Source organism: Monomorium pharaonis, chromosome 9 (assembly GCF_013373865.1).
Source record: "Monomorium pharaonis isolate MP-MQ-018 chromosome 9, ASM1337386v2, whole genome shotgun sequence".
In the NCBI taxonomy this organism is placed as follows: Eukaryota; Metazoa; Arthropoda; class Insecta; order Hymenoptera; family Formicidae; genus Monomorium; species Monomorium pharaonis.
Genome location: NC_050475.1, coordinates 13,660,500 through 13,673,467, shown reverse-complemented (window position 1 = coordinate 13,673,467; position 12,968 = coordinate 13,660,500). Strand labels below are relative to the sequence as shown.

The following is a 12,968-nucleotide window of genomic DNA, read 5'->3' as shown; positions in this document are numbered from 1 at the left end:
CCTTTTTTACCTTTGTAAGGTTTTTGATAGAATTATCCTAAAAAAAGATTAAAATGCGTATTATATTACGCAAAGTTTTAAAGCTCATAATGACTCATTATATACCAATTGTCTCATTATACGCCGCGCTGTATAAACATAGTAAGAAATAAAATGTTAATTTTAAAATTTGTTGCATGTCCTGGAAAGTACATTCTAAATTTTAAGTTAAAATTTGTCATTTATGATTTATGAACACATTAGAAGTCTTAAGTAAATAACACAATATTTTACATTTATTAATGTCATTATAATTTTAAATGTAGTTTAAGAATGACATAAATTAATGAAAACCTACATGAAAGAATTATAGTTACAACTTATAAAAATGTTGACAGAATATAAAAAAATATTTAAAAATGCAAAAATTCCTTAATTTAAGGATATTTTATACTTAAAATAACGCCAAGAATAAAAATTTTTTTATTAAAAATAAATTATTCTTAAGGCGAAATTAAAACTTGTTTTAATTAAAAACAAAATTTGCTTTTAATTAAAGAATAAAATTGCATTAGTTCAACACTAAATATACTCGTATTAATTGTAATTTTTCTCTTGATGAATCTTTTGTCAACTTTACCCAAAATTAATTTAATTTTTTAATTTAATTTATTAATTTAATTTAATAAAAACCAAAAAATACATTAAAAGATTATATTTATTTAAAAAATTCCTAAAATCTTAATGTATCTAAAAATGTATTTAAAATGTTAAAATCTAAAAAAACTCTTTAATTTTTAAATTTTGTCTTTAATATATCTTTTTAATGTATTAAAATTATGTCGTAAAATCTTTTCTAAAAATACGAGGCATCTCTACACAACATAAAATCTATCAAGAAAAAAATTGGATAAAATATTATAATAAAATAGTTACTCAGTAAACAATTTGTCATCAAATTGTCATGAAATTGTCATCAAACTGGCAACAAATTAACTCAAAACTTTATACCAAATACATATTGCATCTGTGTCCACGATCAGCTTGTGTTTTGCTGGCAAAGTTTGCATCATAATGTGGTAAAAAAGCGAGCTGAGTTTGTGCAATTCAGTTAACGTCAAATTGGTTTTTGTTACACCGTAACCATGTCCCAGTATATACCTATTTTCCCTATGTTATCCTGGGTGAGAAGTAATGATTAAAAAGGTCAATGTCAATTTGACATCAAATGCGTCGAAAAACCATCATATTGATGTCAACATCTTTTCAAACATTATTTTTTACTAGATCACGATCTTGAGTGAGCTCCAGAAGTTATTAGCCGTCATTCATTTCGTTCAAAAGTTATTAATATAAAATGTTTCATAAATTGAAAATCGAAAATCCAAGAGAACAATTATTGATCTCATCGCAGATCATAAGCATCGAAGCGTAAGGTGGATATGGTTTCGCGTATAAAGACGAAAACCTATGTGGAACAGAACAATTATTCACTTCGTCACGGACCATAAACATAGAAAGGTATGGAACGGACCTCCCTTTCATGAACGACAGCTAATATTTTTGAAGGTCGTTCAGGGTTGTGACATATGTCTTGGTAACATATGTCGAAATCAAGACATTTGGAGGTGGCTTTCTTTCTTAACTAACTAATTAACTGAACTTTTTGCGCTAATTTTTCCATTTTATTTATTTTCACAAGAAATTCTTTGCACAGTAAACATATTTCCTAATGGCTTACAATTGCTGCAAGTTTTATCAAATTCGGAGGTAGGAATTATTCGAAATTTGAGTCAATAATTTTATTATATAATTATTTTTAAATATTAATAAAAATTATAAATAAATTACATAAATAATAACTAATTATAATCAACGAAATATTTCAAAGAAAAGAAATGCGCAGATTACAAACGTCGAGTGTGTACTAAATAAAAGCTAAAATAATGAAAAAAAACAATGCATTCTCTCGGTAACATTGAATTCTAAATGAAAATTTGTAATATTGTGTTACAGTAACGGAATATTTCAAGGGAAGCAACTGGAAAGTGCATCCCGATTGGGTTTACTGTGAATACAATTCGGCTTCCGATAAACACTTTTCCTCCCCGGAAGAACGCGTCTTGCATTTCTTGGCACGGACGCGCAGACCGGGATGGAAGTGGATGTCCTTGAGACCAAGGAGTCCTAGCTCGCATCATAAACAAGCGAGCAAGCCGGATAAAGATTCTTATTATTGTAAGTGCCTGTCATATTTTCTAATTTAATATCCGCTCAAAGATTGTGAAAAATCTGTGCGAAACGAGTGAAAAGGAATTAATATTGTATATAAAATATTTTTTAATTTTTAATTAAAGAAGAGTGTCGAAAAATAGCGATTTTTTTGCCGATTGGAGAAAATTTTAGGATTTAGCTTTTCTTCATAATTTTGTAGATGCTAAGTTCAAATATGATAATCTAATCATTCTAAACCTAAACTATTAAAACCGTGGGGAAATACATTGTACTTGAGATGTCAACGATCTGTATAATTAACTATAGCGAAATACAAATAAGAAATAACGCATATTATACATTAAGTGAATATGCAGATCATATAGGTAAATCTATTCACATACGTATTGTCGCGTATCGAGCGTCGATCGCGGCTTAATCCTACCCGCAGGTGATCAGCTGTTTCGCGGGCTGGAGCACCCGACTCGCGCGGATCGGAGCACGACGCCGGCGCGTGCACGATCTGTGCAACCTGAGTCTCCCGGAATGTGCAACCAACCGCGGCTTCTTCTTACAGCGTAAGGCAGGATCGGCCAATTTTAGCGAGCCAAAGTTTCACGCCGTCGTGACGTGACCAGGAAAATTGAGCGCCGGGAAAAGTCAGATTCAACATCATAGCTCTTTCACCTGACGTAAAGCACGGTCGATCTTCTTCCGAAAAGTGCCGCGTCTCTGCGGTGCTCGATCCTCGATCGCGGCTTTCAAGTGCAAACGTGACGCAACGGTGCGAAAACCAATCTCGTCGCGATCGGCTACCCGCCGCGAGCGCGGAACCATCGCGAGGGACCATTGGCGATGTGCGGCGTGACAACCCATCAGTTGCACGGGACCCTCGTACACCAATTTGTATGCACTCGGATCGAGAATATTTCGTGTGAATAAAGACATTTGTGACGAAAGAGTCTATGACTTTCAAATATTGGTCACACTCCTCGAGGCTCCTGTCGGAGACGAGTTCCACCCTCTCCCCCTTTTTTTCGCTACGACCGGGAGGAAACATAGTTTAGTGAACACGTGTACATGAGTATGCCCAATTACCCATTCAATTAATATCATTCATATCATAAGCTCCGCGGTGATCGAGAAAAGACATAAACATATGTGTACAAGAGTATCCGAATCGCCTATATTTTTTGTGATAAAAACATGAGTGTAAAAAATAATCGCTGTGCTTATGCTACATGTCATTCGATTATATGAAGAAGAAGGGGGAGGGTTCTTTTGCGAAATCCTTCTTTTAGATGGTTCTCTAATCTTTTCATATAAGTTTATAATAATATACGTAGGCATTCCGCATATAATATTCTTTAAATAACTTTTTAAAACTTTAAAATATTTAACTCTTTAAATAACTCTTTAAAATATATAGTATTGTGAATCTTATGGAAAAAAGTTTTAGTAATTTAATCGTATGCAAAACATAAGAATTTTGAAAACTATTTACAAGAAAGAATGGAATTATATAATAAATTTTTTATTGCTTCTTCTCGAGGTTTACAATATTTTACAATTTTACGACTTAACTACTAACTTACAACTAAACTGCCCAGTGAACACATTTTATAGCGGCAATATAACATGGAAGTTACATGTAATTTAACATTGTTATTCTTGTGATATGTAGGTGTTATATGACATGGAAATAACCTGTTACGTAATATTTGTTATACACAAGTAATTTTAGCTGTTATACATCGATTGTTTGGCGTTACAGTTATTCAACAAAAATTGTATAATCGTAACATAACACGTTTGTATCAATGTTATCACGGAACGATGCGTCGTAGTTGACTCAGAAATCAGACAACATTATAACATCCTGAATGACAGATCTATTTGATAATAAAAAAAATTATTATAAAGATAATGTTTTCAAAAATCACGGTTTGTCTACAATTACTGCGTACAAAAAATGCACAAAATCTAAATTCATCATGTGCTGAACAAAAACACAATAATAAATGTATACTATTCAATTTTTCTTAGAATTATGATCTATATAGTTAACCACCTAATTAATCATTTGAACGCTTCAAAGATTAGTGCTAAATAGATCGCAATTTCCATCAAATTATTAAAGTTATGGAAAAAGATAAATTTAACAATGAAATTAATAAGTAAATAAATTAATGCTATTTATTTTTAATGTTTTGCAAAATTTAATTGCTTTTATAAAAAATAATATAGTTGCGTCAGTTTATAACATATAGGTATATGTAGACAATAACAAGTACCTATATCGATGAGTCAAATTGGCGTAGAGTACAAGGTTTGTCATCCTAAGGTCCCGGGTTCAAACCTAGCAGCGGCAAGTAAGAATAAAATAAAAAAGAACATAATTTAAATTTAATTAATTAATAAAAATTTATCCTAAATTTAGTATGTGCTTTTGATAAAAATAATTTAAAAAAAATGAAATTTTTATTTTATTTTTTTTTTTGTAACTGTTGTGTGACGGTTAGATAACATGTTATATTGCTGAGTCAGAAATTGTAACTTACATGTAAGTTACGTGTAACTTCAGAGTAACGTAACCTGTTATATTCGGTTACATTGCTGTTACACTGCTACTATATTACTGTGTTCACTGGGTGCTTACAACTAGACTTATCACTATCTTAAAACTACTTTCGAGTGCATCGGCTAACTCTATTTCCTCGGCATCCTAACCTGCCATACACACACACACACATGCGCACTCTGCTCTGGGGATTTCCGTTTCCTATTGCCCTCATATACATTCAGTTTTCTCATCCGTACAACACCATTTACCCTCCTCAATCTCCCTCTTCCCCCGTTTCTCCTCCGCCCCCTCTTACTCCTTTTCTAGTTCCCTAAACCAACTCTCTCCCTTCTCCTCCCCCCAATATCATTTCCACTACCTCTTGCCAATTCTTGTGCCCCCTCCTCCAATCCCTGCACTTCTTCTACACATGTTTCCACGTCTCCATATTGCCTCCTCAAAGTCTGTGCATTTCCTCTTCTCTTCATCCTCCCAATATCTATTGTCATTCATTCTGTTTCCTAATCTGTACTTCGCCACTCTGCTCTCTCCTCACCCTTTTTTCAAATATTCTGACACCTCATCCTCCTTCACTCCTGCCTATCCTTACCATCAATTGCTTCAAAGCCCTCTATCCTATTCTCTTCCTCTAACTTCTTTAGCTTCCACCCTCTAGACTCGAAGAAATCTCTTCTCTCCTCCTCCTACCTCTAAGTCTACCTAAAAAAGAATTAAATTTATATGTAAGAATGTTTTGTTTTTACAATATCAACTAAAAAGTTATTAAAATTAAAAAATTGCTTACCCTTCTTAGATATGATTGTTCTTTATTTATTGATAAATAACAAAAAAAATTTGGTCTTGAATACTTAATTTGTCCTTTAAATTGCAAAGAACAACACAACGAATAACTTACCACTCAGGATTACCACAAATCTAGAAAATTCGGAAAAGTAGAAATTTAATGGTCATGGAAATTTAAATCTATTATTTTTTTTAAATTAGTAAACTTTTTTTAAAAAAACTTCCTCCAAACCTAAATCTCTAAACTTAATCAATACTAATCAATACGTAGATAATAATTGCAATTGTTGCAGGTGACAAAAAATTAGTGCAGTCACTGGTTTTGGATGCTCTAGTGACAGACGGATTTGACAAAAGAGAGGCCCAAAGGATGCATAAGGAGGAGAACGAAAAGTAAGTTCCGCGTCGGCAGTAAGGCAAGAATGCACGTCTGTTTCCTTCATTCTCACCCATTTCATGCACATATTAATTGCAAATTACGAGCATTGAGCACAGCAATGCACAAGCACATTGTTTTCACCATTCACGCATCGCATACCCACCAATCACTTTTGCAAATTAATCGATTGCCACACTCTGCCTTGATTATAGCCCATAATGCGTCTTGATTTGCACGGTACGTGAAGTGTAACAAATAAGAAATATTTATGAAGAGAATCTTTTTTAGAATTTACTTTTAAAATTACGGTAAGGATAATATTAGTTGTCGAAAAATTTTAATTATTATTTGTAAATTTTTTACTAAAATTGTAAAATTTAACAAAAATTTATGAACATTTTACAAAATAAAACTTAATTTTGCCCCAATTTTGATAAAATTTAGTAAAAATTTTACTAAAATTTTTAATAATAATTTTTTGTAACATATATTAATAAAATTTCATATAATTCTAATAAAAAATATATGTAATTTTAGTAAAATTTTATAATATTTTGATATTTTACTAAATTTTAATAAAACCTAATAAAATTTTACTAATTTTTAATATAATTTAATGATTCAATGTAATTAAAATTTGGCAAGAAAGAAATTATATTAGTCGATGAATTGGCATAAAATATTTATTTAATCAAATACTACAACGTTTCAAACGTTTATAAGTAGCCTTTTTCAAGTAAAAAATTAGTTAATAATAATAATATGTCACAGAAACAAGCTCGTGTCAGCAAATTCACAAATTAGATGCTATAAAATACAGAGTAATGATCATTGTATAAATGTAGCGTGAACAATAATAATGAAAAGAAAGAAGTAACTATAAAATTCATGGACTCACATGTCTTTATTATCAAATATAAATATTAATAATAACTATAATAAATATAGTCAAATGAATAAAATTAGAAGCGTCAAAAACTTAATTTAAAATACTTCAGAATAGATGAAAAGTAACCGAGACCGATATAACACTGTACAACACAGAAATGACAATCGTGTAAAAAAATTATACAGAAAAGCTACGTTTTCGGATGATTGTGTTAATTTCTTTTTTAGACACCCATTGAGATATAAAACGAATACAATAATAAATCTTGTGGCTATTATACTATCAGACAATAGATTTTATAAATCTAATTATCAAAATAGTGAAAAACATTTTAAGTAAACATTTTAATTAACTTTTGCAAATGGTATTATCAATAAATATGTTAATAGGCGGATTAATAAAAAATAACGCAAACGGCCTCAATTGAGAGAATTGAAAGAATTAAAAACGTAGATTTTTTTTAACATTAAAAAATGCATAACTTTACCATATATAAAGGCATCAGTAAAAATAATAGACGGCATTTGAATAATTTGACACACTTTTTACTGTTCCCAAAAAACTTGATAAAATAATTTATAAAAGAAAAAATTAAACATAGCTAATAAAACAGATATAATGTATAGTATAGATGTTTTAAGTGTAACGCTTTTTACATTGGGTAAACTAAGCATTATTTAGAAACTCGTATCAAGGAACAGGAATGATATAAAAAAGGAATAAAAACTATCATTGTATAGTCAGCAAATATCGAACGATACATGATCATGATTCGAAAGCATCACGAATTTTACTTATTGTTAATGAGAAGAACAGAAGAGAAAAAAAGAGATCGCGGATGTTTTTTATCAAAAAGAACAAAAACACAACCAATTTACAAAAGGACATTGAAAATTTGAGTCCTATTTATAATAAAATAATCACGGCCGCTTAATGCTTACTTTTACATGATTGTCATTTCTATGTTGTTACCAGTCTCTCAATTATTTTTTACCTGTCTTGATGCAAGATTTTTTTTAACATAAAGTTTTTCAAATTTTAACATAATAATCAAATAATATTCTAAAAGGATTGAAGTTAATCCTCAATTTATTCGGTTATCATATCTCTGATAGTTTTAAAACAGTGACCGTTTGAAAATCGAAATGGGTACACTGTACCCAGTATGACAACAATGCGACTGGAGATAAGTGTGACAATCAAAGGTTAAACTAATTTTGTGATAGAGGAAAAGCATCGAATTTGGAACACGACTTTATTTTTGGACAATATTTCTTAAATATTAATTAGAAAAACAATGTTAAAAACATGAATATAAATTAGAAAGTATTTTCTATCAAATAATATAGTAATTTTTATAATATTGTTTCGTATTTTTTTAATAATTAATGTTTTCGTGACACATGTCAAAAAGAGTATTTAACAAAATGGGTGCCTAATTTGGAATCCGTATACAATTAATCGAAGTATTAATGTTACATTTTATTGATTTATACATCTTACCTGAATTATGTAGTTACTACAGACTCAATACTATTTAAATATAATTCTCGCTTTGATAATTCGTTTTTAGCAGATGTTATATAGATAAAATATAGGTTTTTATTATTTTAATTAATTAAGCAGATGATATTTTTATCGGTATGGTGCAATGTTTAGTTTCCAAAAATAACAGAGTTCCAATTTAGGAAACTGTTCTAAATTCGGTGCCTTTTCTCTACTTCTAATTTTACTGATTTGATTACATTTATTACAGTTATTTTTTATATTCAACAATGAAGACACGTAGTGTTCATGAATTTTTATAGTTACTTCCTTCTTTTCATTATTGTTGTTTGCGCTACATTTGTATCATGATTATCATTCTCTATTCTTGTAGAACTTAATCTGTAAATTCACTGTCACGAACTTAATATATGGCTTGCTGTGTTCTTGTAACGCATTATTATAACTAACAAATTGATTTTTTATTTTAAAAAAACCAAAATAAACGATTGAAATGTTGTGATATTTGATTAAATAATTTTTTTATGCCAGTTTTTCAATTAATAGTATTTATTTATTGTCTTTATTACTGACAATAAGAATAATTAAAAAATTGAGAAATTGATAAATTTTTTCCAACTTTTATTGTAAATATAATAATTCTTTACTAAAATTATATTTAACTTTACTAAACTTTGTAAATTTTACCAAATTTTATTAAAGTTATTACAGTTTTACCAATTTTTTTGAATTTTATTATAATTGTAATAAAATTTTTCTAAATTTTATTAAAATTTTAATAAAATTTCAAAAAATTTGAAAAATTTAAATAAAATTTTGTTAAAGTTTTCTCAAATTAATCAGATTTACTCAATTTTTTTAATTTAGTAAAACTGTTAATTTTAGTAAAATTAATTATAGCAAAATTTAGAAAATTGTTATAATAAAATTTTAATAATTTAGTATTTAGTAAGATTTACAATTTTAAGAACCTTTACAAATTTTAATTTAAAATACTATAATTTTCAAAATAAAAAAAATTACGAAATTTTAATTATAACAAAAATAAATCTGATAAGAAACATTATTAAGTTTTACTGAATTTATAATAAATTTTTTACTATTTTTACTAGTTTTTTATTATTTTTTAAAATTAGTAAAATATAATAAAATTTTATTATAATTTTACTAATCTTTTTAAGTTATAATAAGATTCTTCGATAACTATGTAGTTATAGATGGTTTCAATTTTAAAAGTTAATTTCTGCTAGAAAATTCTCTCACTGTTAAGAATATAATAACTTTTTTTATAGACGGATGAAGTTTTTGCCGTCACCGAGTATTGTTTGAAACTTGATCTGTTCGCCTCTATATAAATAAGAAAAATTATATATACATATAAATGCATAAGGCAGTAAAGGCGACGGAGAAATAACTCGTATCACATTTAAAAATATACCCTATAAAGAGAAATCGTAATGGGACAAAAGTAATCACTTACTTTGTAATGTGCCACGCGCAACTATGCGCAACCATGCGCAACCGTCCAACATTCCATTTCACAATATTATCTTTTATTGTATATTTTTATTACATTTTATTATTGTGTGTCTCCACCGCTAGCCCTATTGCCATACTGATGGCTCTACTGCACAGGTAATTCATTATGCACAATTATTTGTCTAACACGTTAAACATGTTTTGTCGATAATGCACGGTAATACTATACTTTTATGCTCTTCAAAATGTGTTTGTTACATCTAGATGGATAAAGAAATAATGTAAAAATCGCGATCGAACATTGTTTAACTCTTAATTATAACGATTGTAAATAATATAATAGAAACAGTACGCGAAAGTGTATTAATTAAACTGTATATTTATGTTTTGACAATATATGTGTAAATATTACACATAATTTACGGTATTAAAACCGATGGTGTAATCGAAAAGACAGTGATTCCTTATATAAAGGAGTAAGAATATTTTTCTGTACACAGAAAAAATATTCTTTTGTTTTGAAACTAATACATCCAAAAGAATTTTGGTATATGTATAATTTTGTAAATTTTTTTACTCTTGTATATAGTTTTAAAAGGAAATTCCTCCGAATTCAAGAAAAAAATAGTACAAACATAATATTCTTACAACTAGACCCATACAGCACCAAAAAGATTACAAAAACATTGCAGAAACCTTACATTGAAATATTGTAATATTGCATGGACGTTCCAAAATGTTTCTGCAATGTTACTGCAAGCTTGCGGCAACACTGAAATGTCCGCCCTGAGAAATATTACAATGTAAGACTACTGCAATGTTACGGTGCAATGTATTTGATACATTGAAGCGCGTTGCTATAAATATGCATAACGCTTCAAATTTAGTAGATAAACTTTAGAGAATATATAAAGGAAAAAGCGATAAAAAGAAATTCTACTATTAAATTATAACAAAAAAGAATGAAATTTTTTTTAAATAAAAATAACAAATTTTAAAGTTAAAAAAATATGCTCGCTTTTTTGTCTTAAATAACTTAACAAGGTTAAAATCTGGCAAGCATGCACGGATTATTTAGCAACGATTATTTAGGACTTTTATATTGATTATTATTTCAATATTTTTTGTTACCTTGCACCTTTTATTACTTAATTTTATTATTAAAGATATATTTTTAATAAAATAGTATTACATGCAAATTAATTCAAGGAAACACAATTTGTCTATTTCTTTAAATTAAAATTTTATACGGTTGAAAAATATTCTATTTTACAGTTTGTTACATTTTTATAATCTCATTATAAAATAGATAAGATTATATTAGTTTATAATATAAGTAATGAAGGTAATTATTACTTTGCGCTGGCTCCAAAGCTCTTACTTTACGCACACACATATATAAGTACCGCGTCTGTTTGTCCGCGTATCCTAAAACGCACGAAAATATAGGGTGTTTCTGAAATAATTACAGTAACTTTGTTAAAAAATTCTTTTTTGAAACAACCTGTATTTCGAAATACCGCTTTATACATCGTCGAAATGTTTTTCTTTTTTTTTTTTAAACATTAATTACTTCCTATCATTCTAGTTAAATCCTCTGAACCTTCTTTTAAATCTTAAATTTATTTATTATAATAAGACATTTTTAATCTATTTCAAAATAACATGCAATATATGAAACTATCATCTTATATTTAAACTGTTTTATTCATTTATTCACGTATTCATAACTCATTTCATTTTTTAAGTAATTGTCACAGGACGTCCACTGGACGTCCACTAAACCTTCATAGATCCATGGGACGTCCATATCCACGATAGAAGTCGGATGGATGTCCATTGGAGATCCAGTAAACTTCCATGACTGCATTGGATGTTTACTTCCATGGTGGAAGTCAGATGGACGTCCATTAGAGATTCAGTAAACTTTCATGGTTTCATTAGAAGTTTACTTCCATGATGAAAGTCAGATGGACGTCCATTAGAGATCTACTAAACTTACATAGCTCTATGGGATATTTACTTCTATGGTAATAGATAGATGATTCATCTTACCTCTATAATAAATTTCTGTCAAACATCTTACAAGATATCCATTATGTACATTGCGCGGTTAATTAATAGAGATTTAACGGAGTCTCAATGGACAACTGATGGATGTTTCATGGATCATTGGTAGAGAGTTCACGGAGCCTTGATGACGACTGATGGATGTTTTATGGATCATTAGTAGAGGCTTTACGGACCCTTGATGAACAACTGACGGACATTTTGTGAAATCAAAGCTCCACTACTAATGATCCACAAAATGTCCGTCAATCATCCACTGAGGCTCTGTAAAACCTTCACTACCCGCCGCTACGTAGTGTGTGTTTCTTGTGAATAAAATGCACTTTTTAGGTGAATAAAAGGGGCTTATCAAGAGCACAGAAGGAAGATTTCGCCATCGACAAATAGTACAAGACTGGTGAACTATATCAGTCTGTAAAAAGATTGATAAAAATGAGGACAAAATAAAAACTTTTATTTAAGAGAAATGATATGTTTAAAAAAATATTTATAAAAAATGTAATAATACATTTAATCAAGAAAAATTTATACTCAATTTTAAGTATAAAATATTTTTGAATAAAGATACTTTTGCATTTTGTTAAGAATATATTTTTTTATACGTAATGATCCATGAAACATCCGTTAGACATCCATTGAGGCTCCATGAATCTTTTATCAACGATCCATACAACGTCCAGTAGACATCCTTGACGACGTTTAATGGACGTACGCAATGCGGAACTATGGATTTCCAGTGGCTCTGTATTGGATGTCCAATGGACATCCACTGGAAGTTTCAAACTTCCATGACAGACGTCCAATGGACGTCTACTGGAGGTTTCATTTCTATGTGGGTTGTGGTGCCGTCCGTTTACATCAGGTGCCTAACTCAAGCGTGATCTTATCCAATACATGTTTTTACAAAACTTTTTATAATGAAGATCATGTTATAAAACTTCCTCTATAATAAAAATTTGACTCAATGTATTCATATACAAGTTGTTTCATTTAAGGACCCATGTTTCTTAAAGTTACGCCATTCATTTATGAAACACCCTCTTGTATATGGAAAATTCAAACCCATGGCTGCCATCCTCAAAAAA

General features: G+C 29.3%; 1 protein-coding gene across 3 annotated transcripts in view; it reads left to right on the top strand.

The window, feature by feature from the left end:
• Window positions 1–12,968, top strand: part of LOC105838187 (voltage-dependent calcium channel subunit alpha-2/delta-4) — a 187,842-nt gene that overhangs the window by 76,592 nt on the left and 98,282 nt on the right. For 2 of the 3 annotated variants that reach the window (XM_036292266.1, XM_036292265.1), the window contains exons 15-16: window positions 1,996–2,217; window positions 5,854–5,953. In XM_036292266.1, coding sequence (XP_036148159.1) covers window positions 1,996–2,217; window positions 5,854–5,953 — 322 coding nt within the window. Of the gene's footprint in view, window positions 1–1,995; window positions 2,218–5,853; window positions 5,954–9,936; window positions 9,970–12,968 lie in introns of all 3 variants that reach the window. The other variant, XM_036292264.1, reaches the window with a different exon arrangement.